General features: G+C 66.8%; 3 protein-coding genes across 9 annotated transcripts in view; 2 read left to right on the top strand and 1 right to left on the bottom strand.

The window, feature by feature from the left end:
* The window catches only part of STK11 (serine/threonine kinase 11), a 116,808-nt gene that overhangs the window by 43,476 nt on the left and 55,362 nt on the right, over positions 1-17,970 (top strand). For 2 of the 4 annotated variants that reach the window (XM_049807920.1, XM_049807919.1), the window contains 2 exons: positions 155-389; positions 1,963-2,660. In XM_049807920.1, the coding sequence (XP_049663877.1) occupies positions 155-363 (209 nt within the window). In that variant the 3' untranslated portion in view covers positions 364-389; positions 1,963-2,660. Of the gene's footprint in view, positions 1-154; positions 390-1,962; positions 2,661-17,970 lie in introns of those variants that run through there. The other 2 variants (XM_049807921.1, XM_049807922.1) reach the window with 2 other exon arrangements.
* CBARP (CACN subunit beta associated regulatory protein) lies at positions 2,709-11,212 on the bottom strand. Of its 2 annotated transcripts, XM_049807878.1 has the most exons (10): positions 11,045-11,212; positions 8,704-8,775; positions 7,904-8,049; positions 7,729-7,790; positions 7,208-7,373; positions 6,960-7,134; positions 6,591-6,743; positions 6,015-6,222; positions 5,720-5,903; positions 2,709-5,425 (listed from the first exon to the last, which is right to left on the bottom strand). In XM_049807878.1, exons 2-10 carry the CDS (start codon positions 8,749-8,751, stop codon positions 4,231-4,233), a joined length of 2,337 nt encoding a protein of 778 aa, XP_049663835.1. In that variant the 5' UTR covers positions 8,752-8,775; positions 11,045-11,212; the 3' UTR covers positions 2,709-4,230. The 2 variants fall into 2 exon arrangements, with proteins under 2 accessions (XP_049663835.1, XP_049663836.1); XM_049807879.1 differs by lacking the exon at positions 11,045-11,212 and having other exon boundaries at positions 8,704-9,100.
* ATP5F1D (ATP synthase F1 subunit delta) lies at positions 11,801-16,743 on the top strand. 3 transcript variants are annotated; one of them, XM_049807941.1, is made up of 6 exons: positions 11,801-11,971; positions 12,685-12,838; positions 13,319-13,407; positions 13,858-13,985; positions 14,614-14,657; positions 14,908-15,037. In XM_049807941.1, the coding sequence occupies exons 1-4, from the start codon at positions 11,840-11,842 to the stop codon at positions 13,978-13,980; spliced, it is 498 nt and encodes a 165-aa protein (XP_049663898.1). In that variant the 5' UTR covers positions 11,801-11,839; the 3' UTR covers positions 13,981-13,985; positions 14,614-14,657; positions 14,908-15,037. The 3 variants fall into 3 exon arrangements, with proteins under 3 accessions (XP_049663898.1, XP_049663899.1, XP_049663897.1); XM_049807942.1 differs by lacking the exon at positions 14,614-14,657; XM_049807940.1 differs by lacking the exons at positions 11,801-11,971; positions 12,685-12,838; positions 13,319-13,407; positions 13,858-13,985 and having other exon boundaries at positions 14,618-14,657; positions 14,908-16,743.

The following is a 17,970-nucleotide window of genomic DNA, read 5'->3' as shown; positions in this document are numbered from 1 at the left end:
CTCCTGTGGTCCTCGAAGGCGTAGAAACAAACGGGCTCTGATTTCCCTCAGGAGCAGCCTGTGTTCCAGGCGATGGGAAGGGTTGCTGTTTGGTGCAGGCGATGCTCCAGGGTCGCTGCCCTCCCTCTGCCTCACCATCTCTCTTCCCTTGCAGGACAGGTGCCTGAGGAGGAGGCAGGGCAGAACGGGCAGAGCCGTGGCAAAGGGCTGCCCAAGGCCGTGTGCATGAACGGGACAGAGACGGGACAGCTGAGCACCAAATCGAAGGCGGAGCGGCGGGCGAGCGCCTCTTCCAACCCCTCCCGCAAGGCCTGCTCTGCCAGCAGCAAGATCCGCAAACTCTCCACCTGCAAGCAGCAGTGAGGCGGGAGCCCCCACTCTCTGCACAGGTACGTGGGCAGCCTTGTCCCCGCGGGGAGGGGGTGGCCATCCTGGGTGACTGCCCAGAGAGGGGCACAGGGGAGACATCAGAGCCTGCCCCAACTGTGGGCAGCAGGAGGGAGCTAGAAAGGGTGTTTTGTAGTTGTGGATGTGGAGAGGGGAGAGGTCTGGGTCCTGAGCACCCCTCTGCAAACATCCCTGGCAGCCAGAGTCTGGATCCCCTGCGGTGTTGGGGGGGTGCAGAGCCCAGTGGGGACCCCCCTGTGCTCCCTCCTCCCTGCTCTGCTGCCTGCCTGGCTCTGCTCTATCCCCTCCTTGCAAGCTGCTGCCACATCAGGTGAGAGCTGCTGTCGTAATCGTTTCTCCCCTCCTGGGCTGTAGTCAGGCTGTGTGATGACAACCCCTTTCCCTGACACCAGAGTCCCCCGCTTTCTCCCCTGCTCTGCTCCCTGCTGCTCCCAACTGCGGGGAGCACAAAGCCTCCGGCGTGCGGAGGAGCTGGGATGCTGAGCACCAGGATGTTTCCAGAGGTGTCCCTGAGAGAGGCCCCTATGGGACCTCCCCGCGGTCCAGGAGGTGGCCGTGTCACCCGTGGCCAAGCCACTGCCATGCCCAAGCCCCTTCCTCTCCTCGGGGAAGCTGAGCATCCTCCCTGCTTTCCCCTCCTCCTTCCGGCTCTTTCCTCCTCGGCTCCGCAGCCCTGTCCCCTTCTTCCCACCCCTCATTCATAAGTGAGCCAGCAATGACTCATGTTCAGCGCTCATCCACCCCCGGCCTCACGCTTGTGCTCGTCACCGGTGCTCTGTGGGGCTGAGGCTCTGTTATCTGTTTGGATCACGATCAGCTTTGTGGTGTGAAAAAAGCCAGAAATAAAAGCCCGTTCCTCCCCCTGCAGCTGTCAGACCCGCGCGCTCAGCCCCTGTAGCAGCTTTCATCTTTAATTCATGGCTGGGAGTGAGTCACCTGCATGGGGAGTTACTGTATTGGCAAGCAAATGCCTTGGATCTGGGTCTCCCTGGGGATCTGCTGCTCCTCTCGCCCCTTCCCACCCGGGTACCTGGCATGGGGGCTGCGCGGCAGCTGCCCAGCGGTTTCGGGAAGGAGAAGGTCCGTGCAGGCTGCCTGAGCCTGGTTCGGTACCTGCCTTCGCTCTCCTCCTGGCCCTCCCACACGCACTGCAGGGACGGCCGGGCTGGAAATCACCCGCTCTTGCACTGCCCCCCGCTTTAGCGCCTTAAAACCTTTGAAAGAAAAAAAAAAAAGCACTCTCCTTTCCTTGGCATAGATGAAGTTCCTTGATTGCGTTTTTCCCCTCGGGTTTTTGCTTCCCGGTTTTGGGGCAGCTCTGGGTTACCTGGCCGAAGGGCTGTGCAAGCATGCCCACCCCTCCCGGGGACAGAGCAGGGACCCCAGGCCCCCTCGCTCCCATCCACATGGTGCTGTCGGGGGAGGGAGACCTGGAACGGGGTGCGACCTGCCCGTGGGCCAGGAGCAGAGCAGGGGCTTGCACCCCCATGCACCCCCAGTTTGGCACGAGCCCTGCCCTCCCTAACCCCCCCCCCGCCTCTGTTCTGCAAACAGCATCCCAGGGCCCGGGCCAGCCTGCGTCCCCCATCCTCGCCCCATCTCTGCCTCTCTCCTGGGAGTGGACTGTGCTTGCGATCCAAAAAGAAACCAGAGGAAACCAACCAAGGAAACCAACCCCCACTTTCCCTGCAGCCCCCCCCCCTGCTCCGGACAGCGCCAGGAATCAGAAGCTGATGGTGGCCAGACCCCATTTACCACCTCGGAAGATGAAATCTCCGGCTACGAAGATGCTGCCCCTCCTCCCCAATCACTCTTTGCCAATCAAGACACTGATTCTGTTTTTAATTTTGCGATGGGAAGGGTGGGATGAGCGGGACCGGGGTGCAGTGGGACCCGTGCCCCTCTCCCTGCCGGGCCTGGCCGTGCCCACCCTGGCTGTGTAGAAGTCGTGCAAAGCCATTGCCGTGCACTTTATGTTTTAGACTACTGTTATATATTATATATTTTCCTCTTTTTTTTTTTGTTTTGTTTATATTTGCGGTATATTTAGAGATTCCTACACATCGTGATGTGTTTAAAATAAACCAGATGAGGAAAAAAAACAGGTATTAAGACAAAGCAAAACTCTATTAAACCTGCATGCTGTAAAAGGGCTCGGAAAAGGGAATGGGTGCGTTCGTTGTCTTTTTTCTTTTTTTTTTTTTTTTTTTTTTTTTTTTTTTTTTTTAAAGAAAATAAAGTGAAAACAGCGAGGTGGGTTTCATGTCCTTCCTCCTGCAGCAAGTGGGGTGTGGGGTGGGTCTTGGCCAGCCCCTGTTCCTAGGGGCTCTGCTCCTTTTGGGTGGGTGCACACCCCCACCCCCCCGGCAAACCCTCCTCTTCTGGGAGCAGCTGTGGGAGTGATGCTGGGGTGGGAGCGGGTCCCTGCCCTCCCCAGCAGCTCCCGGGCAGGGGAGGACACTGTCCCTGGTTGCGGGGGTGGAAGGTAAGAAGCAAGCTCAGAAGTCACAGTTGTTTGGGGTTTTTTTTCTCCTTTGTTTATAGACTTAAAAATGCTGAGTCGTAGTTAGTGCTTTGGACAGAGACTTTGCAGAGGGAAGGAACGACCTGGCCTCTTTACTCGCATGCAATTGGGGTGCTATGGAGGGGCGTGGGGGGCCCCCAGCTGTGCCCTGCCTGCCCCTCCTGCCTGCCCCGCTGCCAAGTCTCCCAGGTAACATGTCTTGGGCTTTTTTTTTATCCCCCCCTCCTTTTTTTCACCCATCATTTGAAACACAAATAAAAACCCAATAAAAAGCTAACCCCTCCTCTGGAGCAGCAGCATCCACCTCTGTAAAAATCAATAAATATCCTCTGAATGCCTCTAGCCCGGCGCTGAGCTCCTGGGGAGGGCAGGGGGGTGCGGAGCACTTGGGGGTCACCCGTGGCACATGCTGGCCCAGCCCCATGCTCTGCTGTTGCCCTGCGTGCCCAGGCAGAGGGGACAGCACCAGGGCAGGCGATGGGCAGCCCCCACCCCTACTACTGGGGGGTATTTACAGGGGGGTCCCAGGGCCGGTCCTGCCTCCCCAGCCCTTGGGACGCTGCTGCAGGACTCGGAGCTCGCCCGTGCCCCCCGGGGGGCGGGAGTGCACAAGCCCCTCGTGCGTCCTCCTGCCCCAGCACGATGGCCGCAGACCCCCCGGCTTCCAGTTTAGATCCCAGGCTCCCTGCAGAACTGGGGGGTTTGTGGGCACAAAGAGGAGACTCCCCCCTCCCCAAATAATTGCTCCCCCACCCCCTGCCAGGGCGGCACCGCGGCATCCCTCAGCTGGCTGCGGGGAGGGCCAGCTCCGGCCCTTTCCTTGTGGGGACATTTCCCCGCCGGACAGGAGGCATTATTGCTTGTAAGAAAACTGGAGAGAGAGAGGGGAGAGAGCGTATCTGCTACACAGCTCTGCCGTGAGGTAAGGATGGGGCCTCAGCTGGGTTTGGGGGTTTATTCGCAAAGTCCCTCATCGGTGACCTCCCGGCCAACGCTCCGCTCCACCTCTGTGCCCCAACCCTCCCGCTCCGGGCACCCCCAGCCCCGGACCCTCTGCTGCCGCCTGGCACCTCGCTCCCAGGAGCGAGGGGGCTCGGCCACCCCACGCTGCAGGACCTCTGCGGTGGGGAGGGGGGGGGTATATAAAGCCAGGGGACCCTACGCGCCCTCCTGGCCTTCCCCTGCCAGGGCCACCCTTCCCGCCGGGCACCGGGCACCGGACCGGTCCCCACGCCGGCAGCAGGAGGGGATGGAGCCCCCGAATCCCCGTGCCGGGGTCTCTCCCCCTCGCGCTGGGCCTAGACAGGGCTGTGGTCAGGGGGGGCATCGCTGGCCGCCACAGCCACCGTGCGCTCCGTGCTCTCTCCCGTTTTCCTCAAGTGCCCGTAGAGCCGCTCCTCGAGGCCGCCGGCAATCTTGTCCATCAGCTCCGAACCGGAGCCCAGCCCCAGGCACCTCCCGGGGCCGGGGCAGGCATCATCCCCGGGGGGCTCGGAGCCAGCCTTGGGCTCAGGGGCCGCTTCTCCGGGCTCCTCCACGATCACCTGGATCTCGGGGTCGGGAAGCGCCGGGGCGGGGGGGACCCCGTCGGCCGCCTCCGCTGCCTCCTCGTCGCCGGCGCTGACGATGCGGGGCAGGGGGCTGTGGAAGCGGGCGTCCAGGGGGTAATTGGCACTGTCCCCCCGGCGCAGGGGCGTGCGGTGCCGCTCCAGCGCCGGGTAGCGCACGCCGGGGTCACTGTACTGCTTGGCGTGCTGCCACTGCTTGCGGAGGTGGGTGCGGGAGCGGTGCTTCCCCCGCAGCGGCGACTCGTCGAACTGGGGGTCGTGGCGCACGAAGGCGTTGAACAGGGCATCCGTCTTCTCGTCGATGCTGTAGTCCCGCCGGGGCGGCGCGTCCCGCCCCGGGAACATTTGCCCGTACGGGGACCAGGCCAGGGGGCTGTGGGGATGGGGAGGACCCCCACCCGCTGCGCCCCGGGCCATGCTCCCCTCCTCTTCCTCCTCCTCCTCCTCCTCCTCCTCTTCTTCCTCCTCCTCCTCTTCCTCCGGCTCCCGGCCCTCGAAGCTTTCGAAGATGGTACCTTTCCGCCCCGCGCTGGTGAAGCAAATGCGCTTCTCAGAGGCCGTCTGGTCCTTGGGGGGTCCCTCCTCGCCCCCCCGGCTGGGCGCCTCGATGGAGGCGTAGCCGCTGTCCATCTGCAGCAGCTTGCGCGTGCCGGACTCCGACTCCTCTGGCTTGGGGCGACCCCAGAGCTTCTCCTCGGGGCCTTCGGCCTCGTCCAGGGAGGAGGAAGGGCAGGGGGGCATGCCACCGGTGGAGGAGACGCTGTCCCCGCCGTCGCTGCGCACCGAGTCCTGGTCGTTGCTCCGCTCGGAGGAGGCGTACAGCTCCAGCGAGGCGCGCAGGCTCCAGATGTCGTGGTAGGCGCTGGGCTGCTCCGGGACTCCGGCTTCGCCGGGGCTGCCCGCGCCCCCCTCACCCGGCTCTAGCCTGCGGGCACCACCCCGGCGTCACGGCGGGGACGGGGATGGACCCGGCGAGCAGCAGGCTTTGCAGCGGTGTCGGGGTGCCACGCGGTCCCCCGTGCTGTCCCCACCAGCCTGCCCGTACCCCGATCCGCCCTCCCCATCGCCTGCTCCCCCCGGACCCTGCCGCCCCCTGGCCACCCCACCAAAGCCACACGAAGGCGGAAGCCCCCCCGTGCATGGGGCAGCGCGTGGTCCCTCGGTGCCTTCCCGGTGCCCGGCTCGCCCGTCCCCATCCCCTCTATCTACTGAAAAATACCTGCCGAGAGAGGGTGGGGGGCTGGCGGGGGAGGGCAGGAAGGGGCCGCCCGCGGGGTGGAAGGCCACGTCGTCCGTGCGGGCGATGTACTGGATGATGTCGGTCTGGTGGGGGTCCCGGTCCTCCTGGTCCATGCTCTCGCTGGCCGCCCGCTGACGCTGGAACTGCCGCCGCTTAGGGGACCCTGGGAGGAGGCACAGGGGAGGGCTGGGGGGTCAGTCCCATTCCGGCATGGCGAGCCCCCCCCTGCCCACGCGTCTCCACGTGGCCAGCACATCCCCGCAGTGGCTCCCACCTCTCGTGTCCAGGCTGGACGCCCGCTGGGTGCTCTCCAGCTTCCACTTCTTGATCTTGAAGTAGGGGCTGGCCCCATCCAGGCTGGCGTGGCGGCGCAGGCGGGTGAAGAACTGCAGGACCGTGCCCTGTGCGGGGGCCAGGGGGGGCTCCCCAGGGCCGGCGCTGCCCACCCCAGCCGCCTTCCCGCTCCTGGGCGCTGCTGCAAACTGGAGGCGTGGGGGGGGCCGTGAGAGCCTGCTCAGCTCCAGGCACAGCCCCCCAGCCCCAGCTCGGCTCCTTTGTCCCGCTCCTGCCAAGCTCAGCTGCAGCAGATGCACAAATGTCCCTTGGGGCAGGGGACAGAGTGGGGGGGGGGGGCAGAGCCCGTTTCTAGCTGGATGCCCACATCTCTCCCCAGAGCCCTGGCATGGAGCAGGGGGGCAGGCAGCCCCCCCAGGGCATGGGGCCATCCCTGTGCTGGGGAATCAGGGTGGGGGCAGGATGGCTTCCCGGAGCTGCGCGGGCTGCCAAGGCTGGAGAGACCCTTCCCCTGCCCGGTACTGGCCCTGCGGCCCCCCCCCAGCCTGGCACTCACCGAGGAGCCCTCCCCAGAGTCAGAGGAGGCGGACGGGCTGGCCTCGGTGAAGCTGGTGTCCACGGTGGAGTTGTAGGTGTCCCCGGGCAGGGCAGAGCTGGGGCACACAGCATGGCTGGGGATCGCCGGCTGGGGCAGGGCCCCCGCAGGGGGCTGCAAGGCAGAGCGCGCTCAGGGGGCTTTGCATAAGGGTCGGGGAGCAGGAGAGGACACCCCCCCACCCCGAGACCCCCCATCCCCATGTCCAGCAATGCCCTGAGACTCCCACTCCAGGTCCAGCAGTGCCTCCTTGGGGAGTTGCAGGATGCCTGGACCCCATCCCGCTGTGTCCCGCTGGTCCCCCGTCTCCCTGGGGCGTGGGGGGCTCACCTGGAAGATGGCGAGGCCGGGCTTGGGCGGGGGCAGGCGGGGGGTCATGGCCAGGCTGTTCTCGCTGGACTCGCACTCGTGGATGGTGACAATCTTGAGGGCGGGCGGCGGGAGGTGCAGATGGGTCAGGCGGGCGTTCTTCAAGTGGTGGAAGTCCCCCTCTGTCAGTGTGTACCTGCAGGGCACGCCGGGTTAGGAGGGGTGGCCCTGGCCCCCCACGCCCCCCTCCCCCCAGCCCAGAGCTTCACCTCCTCCCCTTCTCCTGGGTCTTTTTGCCCTGGTCGAAGAGCGCGGCCTCGTTGAAGGAGACGCGGCGGGCGGTGGAGGAGCTGGAGGAAAGGAACCGCTCGTTCTCCACATCCCGGTAGCTGGAGGACGACAGGCAGTCAGGGTCCTCCACTTTGATGGTGATATCTGTGGACAAGGGGGGGGCTTAGAAACCAGGGTCCCCCCTGCCGTAGTGCATGCCAGCTTCCCCAGCTGAGGTCTGGCACCCGGGGGTCTTGATGCCAGCCTGGTGGTCTTTACTCCCAGCCACCAGTCCTGCTCGCACAGCTGGGGCACCGCTGGGATGGGTGATGGAAGACACAGGGGGTCTCTGGCCATCCCTGCCCCAGGCCTGGGGGCTGCACCCAGGAGCGGGGAGGGCCCAGGAGCTGCTTTACCCCCACCGGGGAGCTGGGGGTGCTGCTGGGGGCGCAGCTGGTCTTACTGGTGGGTAATCGCTGGCAGGCCACGGCAGCACCTCTGGCCCCACCGTGGCACTCACCCTGGGCTGGCTGCGAGTCGTCCAGGTAGGTGGTGTTGGTTTTCTCAGGGTCATCGCTGGCTCTGCGGGGAGAGGAGGGTCAGCGGTGACCCGTGCTGGCCCCCCCCGAGTCCCGCTCAAGGTGCCACACACCCCACGGACAGCAGCATCGCCTGTCCCCGTGGCCCATCCGCACCTGGAGTGCCGGCGGTCGGCCTCGCAGCACCGGCGGCAGACGATCAGGATGCCGGAGAGCAGGACCAGGGTGCCCCCGATGAAGATGGAGAGCAAGGCGAGGAGCAGCACGTAGCCATCCTGGGGGGACACCTCACCAGGCACCGCCTGCACAGGGTGGCAGGGGCTGAGCCGCCGGGGGGAACGCGGTCCAGCCCCAAACCCTGCCTCACCAGGGTGGGTGCCGGGGCAGCCCCCTCCCGCACCGAGGCTGACGCCGAGCGCTGCTCCCCAGAGACGCTCGCGCTCCCCCGCCACCCCCGGGCCTGCTGCCGGCTCCGGGGACCTGCCTTCACCAAGGCAACCGCAGCCGGGGCGGTAGAGCCGGCAGCGGCCCCCGCGCCGAGCGGGAGCGGGGATGGGACCCCGGCACTGCCCCAGCGTGGGGGTCGCTGCTTGCAACCCCCCCCGGGCCAGCAGCCCCAGCTGTAGGAGAGGAGCTGATCCGGCGGCAGCACCCGGGCCCCCTTGGACCCCCAGCACCTGGAGCATCTCGGGGGGGCTGCTGAGCATGTCGGGGGGGGCTGCACAGGGCACAGAGAGGTGTCACCCACCCCCAGGACTGGCAGAGCAGGGTAGGCGACAGCAGGGCTGGGTGGCTGCTGCTGTCCCCACCCGGGCGCAGACCCCAGCCCCACAGCAGCCGCCCAGACCCCACACCTCCCGGGCGCGCATGCCCACCCTCCCCCGGGACCCCGAGGACGGCAGCGTGGGCAGGGGCAGGCAGGAGCAGGCAGGGACGGGCAGGGTGGCCCCGCTCACCGTGGCGCTCTCCGTCGCGTTGTCCCAGGGCGTCGGGTCATCGCTCATGGTCCGTCCCGGCCGGAGCGCGTCCTGGGGAGGGGGGAGACAGACGGGGGGGGTTCCAGGGCCGGGCCGGGGACGGCGGCGGCGGGTCCTGCCCGGCCCCGGGCCCTGCCCGGCACCGCGGTGCGGAGCTGCCGGGAGGGACCGGGAGGGAGGGACCGGGATGGAGAGATGGAGGGAGGGATGGAGGGAGGGACCGGGATGAAGGGATGGAGGGAGGGTGTGGTCAGGAGGGAGGAGGGAGGGAAGGACGGAGGGTGTGGTGAGGAGGGATGGAGGGAAGGTGGCTCCGGAGGGATGGAGGCAGGACCGCTGCCCCTCTCAGGGGAGCCCCCTCGCCCCCGGCTGGGCACAGCCCCTGGGGTGGGACAGGCACTGCCCTCCCCCCCTCCACGCCCAGCTCCTGGATTCGTGTGGGGCACAGACCCCGTCCCTGCACCCGTGGGGCCCACGCCGGCAGCCGGTGGAGTGAGGCCACGCTGCCCACACCAGCCTGGCAGCCGGAGCTCCCAAGTGGTGGCCGGGCCCAGTGGCCAGAGCTGGCCCGGGGGGGCTCGACCCTGCCCCAGGGTCCCACCCGGGATGGTGCGCAGGGACACGGTGCTGCCCCAGCGCCACCATCCCCAAGGAGCTGCGGGGCCAAAATGCGGCCCCAACACCCAGGCACCGCTGCTGGGGGTCCGGGCTGCCCGGCCCCTGCCCGCGGAAGATCGGGGGGGGTGGGAGGAGCAGCGCCTGGGGCCCCTCAGCAGGGAAGGGAGGCAGATGGTCACCCCACACCCTGCGTGAGTGGAGCCGGCGTGGGTGTCGCTGGAGCGCAACGGGTGACACTTCTGAGTCAGCCCGACAGCGGCTTCGTCACCGGACTGTCCCCACGCGGGAGGGGACGGGGCTGCCGAGGGGCCCACGGGTGATGGAGAAGGACTGAGCCCCTGAGGAGTGAGAGCCGACGGGGCCAGGGGCCAGCCGCCTCCACGGCCCCTCCGTGGCATAAAACCCACAGCCTTTGGCCACCCGGCTGAGACCTCCTCGCCCTCCCGTGCCGCCCAGCACGGCCCCAACAGGGCTCTTCCCGGGGACCACCGAGCTCCAGCTCCCACTGCGGGTCTGTGTGTCCCAGGCTGCTGGGGCTGAGCCGGGCTGGGGGATGCTGGTGTCAGGGGAGCCCCCAGGGTGGCCAGCAGGGATGGGCGTTGCGCCGGCCAGGGTGCTTGGAAACCGCTCAAAATCAGGTCAGCGAAAAATGTGAATGGAGCCCGTGGCCGGGTGGGAAAAGCCGCTCGCGGGGACAGCGCAGGGGGTGACCATGTCACGGCCGGTGGCGAGAGCCGGTGATGGCTGCGCCGCGCAGGGCTGGTGGGCGGCCCTGCCACGGTCCGGGGTACGGACCCCTTGGGGGGATATCGGGGTGCTGGGGGCCACCCGGGGCAGAGACACACCCCCCCGCCTGCACCCACCCTCGGGCATCTCTGAGCTGCTGGGGGGAGCGCGGCAGCACAGGGTGTTGCGACCCCCAGGAGCAGGAGAAGGGGGGCCCCAGCTATGGTGGGGGCACGGCGGGACCCCGGGCCTGGCAGGGGGCGGGGGGGGGGGGGGGGGGGGACCAGGCTCGGGGCTGCGGCTCCAGGCGGGGCGGGATCCCGGCGGGGCAGCCCCTGGCCCGAGGCCGGGGGGGGGGTGGCGGCGGGGGGGCTGGGGTGAGCGGGAAGAATGTCCCTCCTGTTCCCCATCATGGAGGAATCCCGTCTCCATGGCGACCCGGCGGGAACAGGAGGGCCATTGTCTGGAGGAGGGGGCCGGTCCCCGCGGTCCCCGGGCTGTCCCCCCCCCGGGCGGGGCCGGGACGCGGGGCCGCTGCCCAGGGCCGGGGAGCGGGGTCGGGGCCGGGGGACCCCGGTGCTGCCGCGCTCCCGCAGGTGGGAGCGGCCGGGGGGGGACGGACGGACGGACGGACACCCGCTCTGCTGCCCCTGCCTGCAACGGCCCCCCCCGGCCCCTGCCCGGCGCTGGGGGGGGATGAGGGGGGGGTGTGCAGGCAGGGATGCAGGCAGGGATGCGGGAGGTAGGCAGGGATGCAGGCAGGGCTGTGGGGCAGGGCTGGGAGGTGTGGGATGCAGGCAGGGCTGTGGGGCGGGGATGCGGGCAGGGATGCAGGCAAGGATGCAGGCAGGGATGGAGACAGCGAGGCAGGAGTCCCCGGGACCTCCACGCTCCGCTGGGGCGTGATGGGCTCGGCCGGGCCGGCTCGGGCTGTCGCGATAGGGGCTGTCGCGAGGCGGCGGGGCCAGACACTCACCTACAACCGGGACCGGGGCTCCATCGCCGCCGCCGCTGCGCTCGGTGCGGCGGGGCGGCCCCGGGATTTATGAATGAACCGGAGCCGCCCCCGCGCGGCGCGGGCGTCACGTGGGGACAGGGGCTGCCCCGAGCCCTGCCTGCACCAGCCCTGCCTGCACCAGCCCTGCCTGCACCTAGACCTGCTGCCTGCCCCCCCAGCCAGCCCTGCCTGCCCCCCAGCCCGCCCCCCGCCCCCCAGCCTCCCCCTGCCCGCCCCCGAGCCGGCGCAGCCCCCAGCCCCTCCTGCCCCAGGTGCCCCCGGCACCGCGGCCCCGGGGGTGGCGGGAGGTCGTGCCCCCCCCCCCCCCCCAAACTCCCCGCAGCCCCCCGCGGTGGGGCGGGACGGCCCCCCCCCCGAGCCGGCGGGGCACGGCCGGAGCTGGGGGGGGGGGTTTGCGGAGGAAGAGGAGGAGGGGGGGGGAGCTGCCCCTGGGGCCCCATCGCCCCGCAGCGGCGCCCGGGCGGGGGCGGGGGGGGGGCCCGGGGCTCTGCGGGGTCCCGTCCGGTCCGTGTGTGTGTGTTGCCCCCTCCTCCCCCCGCACCGATCAGCGGGACAAACAGCGGGCGGGCCGCGGGAACTACAACTCCCATGCGTCCCTGCGGTCCCGCCCCCACCGCGGCGTCGCTTCCGGCCGGCGGCCGGCGCCCCACGGGCCGCGCAGCGGCCTGTTCGCGGGGCACGCTGGGAGTTGTAGTCCCGCCTCCGTCCCGCCCTGCCCCGCGCCGCCCGCTCGTCCTTGCCGCCGCCGCCGCCATGTTCCATGCCCGCCGCCTCCTCCTGCGCCTCGCCGCCCGCCCGCCGCTGCCGCCGCCCCGCGCCCGCGGCTATGCCGACCCCGCCGCCGGGCCCGTCCCCATGGCCTTCACCTTCGCCTCACCCACGCAGGTAGGCCGCGGGCCCGGGCCCGGCCCGCCGAACCGGCCCCCCCCTACCCCCGCCGCTCCGCCATCCCTCCCGTCCCTGCGGGCGCCCGGGACCCGCCGCAGCTCTGCCGGGGCCCGCGGGGTGACCTTCACGTTCTTCCAGCCCCCGGCCCTTCTGCAGGAGCCTATGAGGGGCACGGACCCTGCCCACTATCCCCCCCCGCCCCGTCACGAATGCTGGTGGGGGGACACGACGGCCGGGCCTCGCCGCTGTCCCCGGGGCAAAGGCGCTGGGGACGGGGCTGCGGTGCCGGGAGGTTTGGCGCTGCCTGGGCAGAGCTGAGCGGGATGCCGGCACGGCATCGGTGACGGCGTCGAAGTCTTCCCCACGTTCTCCTCCGGCTTCTCCCGGCTGCGCCCGTCGCTTCTCGCCTGCTCCCGGCTTCGTGTCTCGGCGTGCCGCCTTCCCACCACCACCCGAGCCCCTCGGGAGGCTCTGGGCGCTTTCCCACTCCGTTTGCCAGGACCCTTCCTCCAGAGCCCGGCCCCGCTCCCACCCTGCGAAGGTCCAGGCTATCCTGGTCGCGTGTTGCTGTGCCTTAAACCTGCCGGCTGCTGGGAGCAGGGTGCCCGCCGCATCCCTCGCCTCTCCAGAGTCAGGGGGGAGCCAGCTCTCTCCTTCCCGGCCGTTCCTGGTGACAGACTGTTCCCATCCACTCTGCTCTCCCCGGACAGGTCTTTTACAACGGCGCCAACGTGAAGCAGGTGGATGTGCCCACGCTGACCGGCTCCTTCGGTATCCTGGCCTCTCACGTCCCTACCCTGCAGGTCCTCAAACCAGGAGTCGTGACAGTCTATGCTGAGGATGGCACGGCCACCAAGTATTTTGGTAAGTAAAGCAGGCAGAGCTGGGGAGGAAGGAAAGCCTGCGGCAGGGGGGGTGAGGGGGAGCATTCTCAGGCCTTTCACAAGGGAGATTCTGCCAGCCATGGTGTGCCCTGATGCACTTCCAGGGATTTCTGCTTTCCCAGCCACCTAGGGGCTGCTGGAGGCTGCCCTGCAGGCCGGGGATCTGCCCTGGAAGATGGGGCTCAGTGTGAGGCTGCGGTCTGGGGTCACGTTTTCTTGGTTCTGCTCGGACTCTCTGGGCACAACCTCTGCTGTAGCTTTCCTTTTGATAGGAAATGAGTCCCCGTGGGACTTGGGAAGTGTTATGGGAGGGCGACAAGGTTTTGTTTTGGCAAAGGGATCATGGAGGTTCTGGGCATGAGCTTGCCCATGCCGTCCTGTGTGTGGGCCCCCAAACAAGGCCCATCTGGCAGCCCTGCCTGCGCTGCCTGACTCGGCCCCTGCTGTTGTACCTTTGCAGTGAGCAGTGGCTCTGTCACGGTCCACGCGGACTCCACCGTGCAGGTGCTGGCAGAGGAGGCGGTGACAATGGACATGCTGGATCTGGCTGTGAGTACCCAGCCCCTCATGGAGGGGAATTTGCTCCCTGCTTCTCTCATGTGGGGCGGTTGTCTCGGGAGCTTCCTGTGGCTGCGGAAAGCATGCTCCGACCAAGGGCTGTGCCTTCACCCCGAGCTTCCCCATCGCCCACTGATCGGGATCAAAGGCTTGGAGCTCCTTCTCCGTGAACTCTCTACAGGCTGTGGGGAGTAGAAGCTGCACAGTCATTAATCCTTCTTCAGGCTGCTTCCCTCCCCTTGGACAGATGCTGGTCTTGCCCTTCCCCACCCCTCTTAGTCTTGCGAACAGCTTTTCCGCGGCAGGGCCTGTTGATAAGGTGTCTGCTGCCAGCCCTGTGTTGTGGGGCTGACGACTGCAGTGAAGGGAGCGGGCTGCAGGACAAGTCACCCATCCTGTGGTGGTGTCTCGATGACACATTTCTTGTGCTCTCGTGTTCAGGCTGCAAAATCAAACCTGGAGAAGGCTGTTTCAGAGATGGCTGCAGCATCTGATGAAGCAGCTAAAGCAGAAGCTCAGATTAAAGTAGAAGCTAATGAAGCCCTTGTAAAAGCCCTGGAGTAGTTAAGGTGAGTGTCACCTGTATCCCGGCTGAGATTTCCAGACCTGCTCTGGAGATGTGTCCCTGCTCGGTGCTGCCCATAAGGAGCTTCCTCTCGCAGCAGCCAGGTCTGCTGGGGAGCACGGGGGTGGACGAGAGTTTGTGCCTGGGTTTCAGGGAGCCGTGACACAAGAGCTGTTCTTTCCCATGGTCGGGTGTCAGCTTGGGGCGGGGGGGGGGGAGGTCATGGGGGGCCCCTGCCTAGATAGAGCCAAGCAGGAGCCGCTAGATGGCAGCAGGGCCCGGTGCTGTGCCGTTCCGTGCTGTGCCATGGTGCTGTGCCGTGCCATGGTGACGCGGGGTTCAGCCCGACACCGGGACATGCTGGGAGACCGAAGCCACTGGTGGGGCCTCGCTGCTGCCTCCAGGTCCCCACTGGGACAGGCCACACCAGCGGGCAGCTCAGGAGCGGTCTGGATGCTTGGGGCCCTGGAGGGAGAGCGATGTGTGGCCTCTGCTCTTGTACACTCCCTGCCACTAAAAACAAACAGCTTCTGCCTCAGGGGAGGCAAGGCTGGGCTGCTTACCTCGTGGCCCCTTTTCCCTCTACCCTGCTAAGTCTGTGCCTCATCCCTCTTCTTCCCATGTGCTGGCAGTTGGGAGACTTACTCTGCGGCAGCATGCGTGCTGTGCCTGGCAGGTGAGTCACGAAAAGCCTCTCCGTTGGCCTGCCTGGAGCAGGTACAGCAGGGCAGCGGCTCCCCCGCTGTCTCCCTGATCTCTGGTCCCTGTGCTCTTTGGCCCGTGAGGTCAGGCCTGAGAGAGCCAGTGGCTCTTGTTTACTCGCTGCGGTTTAACAGCCTGAGCCAGCGCCAAGCCCTCGGATCAGAATCCACCACTCTGCCGACCCCACCCTGCGTTAAAACCGACTCCACTTCTGTGTGTTGCAGGAATTCCACTGTGGATGTAGAGAAACCCCAGACTGTCCTACTTGTCCTGGCTTCCCCGATTGTACAGATGGTGCGGGACAAATGGAGGCGGAGAAAACGCTCTGATCAATTAAAAAGAAATGTAATCCTGTCTCGTAGCATGTCACCATTTTCGGAGGCAGCAAATTGCAGCTTGTGGTGTGCCAGTGGCTGGGTGCCCGGGGGCAGGCTCCTGCCCGCACGCCGGGGTCTGCTGGGGTGCAGTCGCTTGGCAAAGGTGTCCTTCCAGCACTGCCCTGGGGTTCGGCTGGGGATTCCCGTGGGAGATTCACCTACGGGAGGCTTATCAGGCAGATTTTATAACCCCTTCCATGTGCTGTCAGCCACCTCCACCTCCAGTAATCCACCTGGACAGCAGGATTACAGCAGCACAGGAGGCGGCATCCACAGGGTACCGCAGGTCTGTACCAGAGGCTTCCTGTCCCGACTCCCCTGCCCCATCCAACACTGGCTTCTGCTCAGCCTCCTGGCTCCCTCGCCACAGGAATTCCCGTCGACTGGGCTGTTTCTTCACGGTACTTCTTGCAGCTGGACGGCAGCTGCCCAGGCTTCGACCCATTCCCCTGCTGCTGCGTTTTCCACTGCGCATGTGGCACACAGAGCAGGGGAAATCTCCCCCTGCTCCTTGGAGACGGGCTTGGTGCGGAGAGGGAAGCAGATGCTGTATGTGGTGGGAGTCTTTCCTGAATCCGTGTGGTGGGGGTGGCTGATGATGGTGCTCTGCTGAAGTTGCTGCTTGCCTGGGGGCTTGCTAGCCAGCAGCCCCGTCCAAGGAGGTTGCCCCGGGCTCCTCACAGCCCGGAGGAAGCGGGAGGCACTCGCGTGTCTGCGGTGAGCTCGCCGGTCCCCGCACGCCTCAAGCAACGGCAGCACCGTTGGGAAGGAGTGGGTTCGAGCGAGGGGCCGGTTCTGCCTGTGCCAGACGCTCGAGGATGCGTGTCTTGCCAACGGCACCATCTGCTGCCAGGCTCCTCGCTCGATGCCGTCCTCCCCACGCCTCCCCAGAGGGATTTCAGGTTCCCTCTGCTGTGCAACCACCCCCCGGCGCCGGCTCGCCAGCCGAGGGAGGCCGAGGCAGCCGCTGGCCCCTGGACACGTGGGGCCGTGGTCCCTCTGCCTCGCTCTAATCCCCTTTTCCCTGCAGTCTTCCAGCGCCTGCCTGGGAACGCGAGTTGGCTTGCCTGTGTGGGCAGCTGCTCTAGCAAAGGTCAGCGGGCAGCAGGTTCGGCCTCCTGCCTGTCCTCCCCGCGGGCTGCGAGCTCGGCTCCCCGCGGCTCCGCAGTCGGAGCGGGGCACGGCTATTTTCGGCGCTGCCACCCAGGATGTAATCTTGGCTGCCTCCTCTTCTCACCACCACCTCCTCCCCCTCCTCTCGCTTGCTCTGTCTTTCTCTCCCCCCCCTTCACAAGTGATCAAAAATAGTGCCTGTGGTGTTAAATTTCTCACTCTGTAGCTTATTAAAAGCCTCTGAGTGCCTGACGCTGAGCCTATTTGAAGCTCAGCCGACTTCCCAGTTTCTGAGCTGCTCCAGTGTCTTTTTCTTCCCTTCCCCTCTCTTCCTTTTTTTTTTTTTTTTTTTTTTTTTAAAGGTCATACGTTGTGCTGTGCATAAGCAAAGCCTCAAAGTCAGAGCGAGTGCTAATTAAAACGTCTTGGGAATAACTGGGGACGGACGGCTTTGCTCCTTCTTCCGCTCCCTCTTGCTCTCCTCCGTCCCCAGTTTCTATTTGCGGCGTGCGTGTGCCTCTCTCGACACACGCAGCCGCTCTTTTTCCGACGGAAGGTGGCTGCAATTTTTTTTTTCATCTAATGGAAGAGCGTTGGCGAGGCTGGGAAGCTGGGGAAATGGCCAGCTGCTATTTTTAGGATGGGAAAAAAGTGTCTCCGTCAGCGTCCTCTCACCAGCTCTTCCCACTGCCTCCCGCCAGCTCCGGGGGGGGACGGGGGGCCAGCCGGGATCCAGCCCTGCCCCCTCACAGGGTGCCCTTGGCCGGGCTCTCCATGTCGTGACGCCTGCTGGGACTTGTAGTCTGCATTTGGGGGGAGCAAGGGCACCTCTGGTTCACCCCGCATCTGCGGTGGCCGAGGGACCCCTGGGGACGGTCGTGCTCCCCACTGTGCAGCGGGAGGCAGCTCTCCCCCCGGGCAGGGGCTCTCCTGCCCTCGTGGGTGTGGGGAAAGGGCTTTTTTCCTAAACTCTGCTCGGCCAGCCCCCCGACATTGCGAGGCAGGACCGGAGTGGTGCTGGGCAGGGACTGCCTGCACCCTGGCTGATGGCGCTGCAGCCCCGCTCGCCCTGCCCTGCAATTTGGGGGTGCAGGGCGGTGGGTGGGGGTGGTCCCGGGCTCTCCGTGCTCCCACTTCCAGCCCAGGCGGGTTCCTGCAGGGTTCCCCTGCTGCGGCCTCGGCTCTGAGCCCCTCACCTGCCTCTGTCCTTTCCCATCACTGCTAATTATCTGGTTCTGCCGAGAGCAGCGTTATCCTCCTCCCCCGGCTCGTCGCGCTGAGCTCTCGGCTCCCTCTGCCCACGCCGGGAGGGAGCCGCGATCAGTCACGTCCCGCTGGATGCCACGAAAATGGTCTCTGACTCCCTGCTTGGCGCAGGAGACGCGCGGCTGCGGCTGAACCGGAGGCGAAACCCTTCACCGCTCCCGGCTCGGCGTGCCGCCGCGATCTGGTGTGGGTGCTTGTGAAGACGGACCGAGCCGGGGGGGCGGGCAGGGAGGTGGGGGTCAAGCCCCAGCGTGGATCATGCCTGTACCACTGATGTGATTCAGCGGGTGAATCCTCCCTCCTCTCCTCCCCAAACCGGCCTGGCTGGCGGCAGCACCAGCGCAGCTCTTGGCTGGCCCCAGAGCGCTGGCACGTGCCCTCGGGTGCCGCGGCCTCCATCTGTGGCTGGGGCAAAAGGTCTTTTCCCGACACTTTTTGGGTCCCCGCTCCGGGCAGGAGGACGTGGGGTCGTGGCGGCCGGGAGAATCAGCACAGCGTGGCGGAGTTATTATGGGGAGCCTGGGATCTGTT

The sequence above is a fragment of the Accipiter gentilis genome, chromosome 8 (genome assembly GCF_929443795.1).
Source record: "Accipiter gentilis chromosome 8, bAccGen1.1, whole genome shotgun sequence".
NCBI classification, from domain to species: Eukaryota; Metazoa; Chordata; class Aves; order Accipitriformes; family Accipitridae; genus Astur; species Astur gentilis.
Note: the sequence above shows the minus strand (reverse complement) of the source record. Positions and strands in the feature narration are given on the sequence as shown.

Bases quoted from the DNA above. Each gene is read 5' to 3' on its own strand.
- ATP5F1D (XM_049807940.1), top strand. From the start codon at position 14,638: ATGCGTGCTGTGCCTGGCAG. The intron at 14,658-14,907 runs GTGAGTCACGAA...TGTGTGTTGCAG, and splicing joins ATGCGTGCTGTGCCTGGCAG to GAATTCCACTGTGGATGTAG.
- CBARP (XM_049807878.1), bottom strand. From the start codon at position 8,751: ATGAGCGATGACCCGACGCCCTGGGACAACGCGACGGAGAGCGCCACG. The intron at 7,791-7,903 runs GTGCGGATGGGC...CTCTCCCCGCAG, and splicing joins GCCGACCGCCGGCACTCCAG to AGCCAGCGATGACCCTGAGA. The intron at 5,426-5,719 runs GTATTTTTCAGT...TGGTGCCCGCAG, and splicing joins CCCCCACCCTCTCTCGGCAG to GCTAGAGCCGGGTGAGGGGG.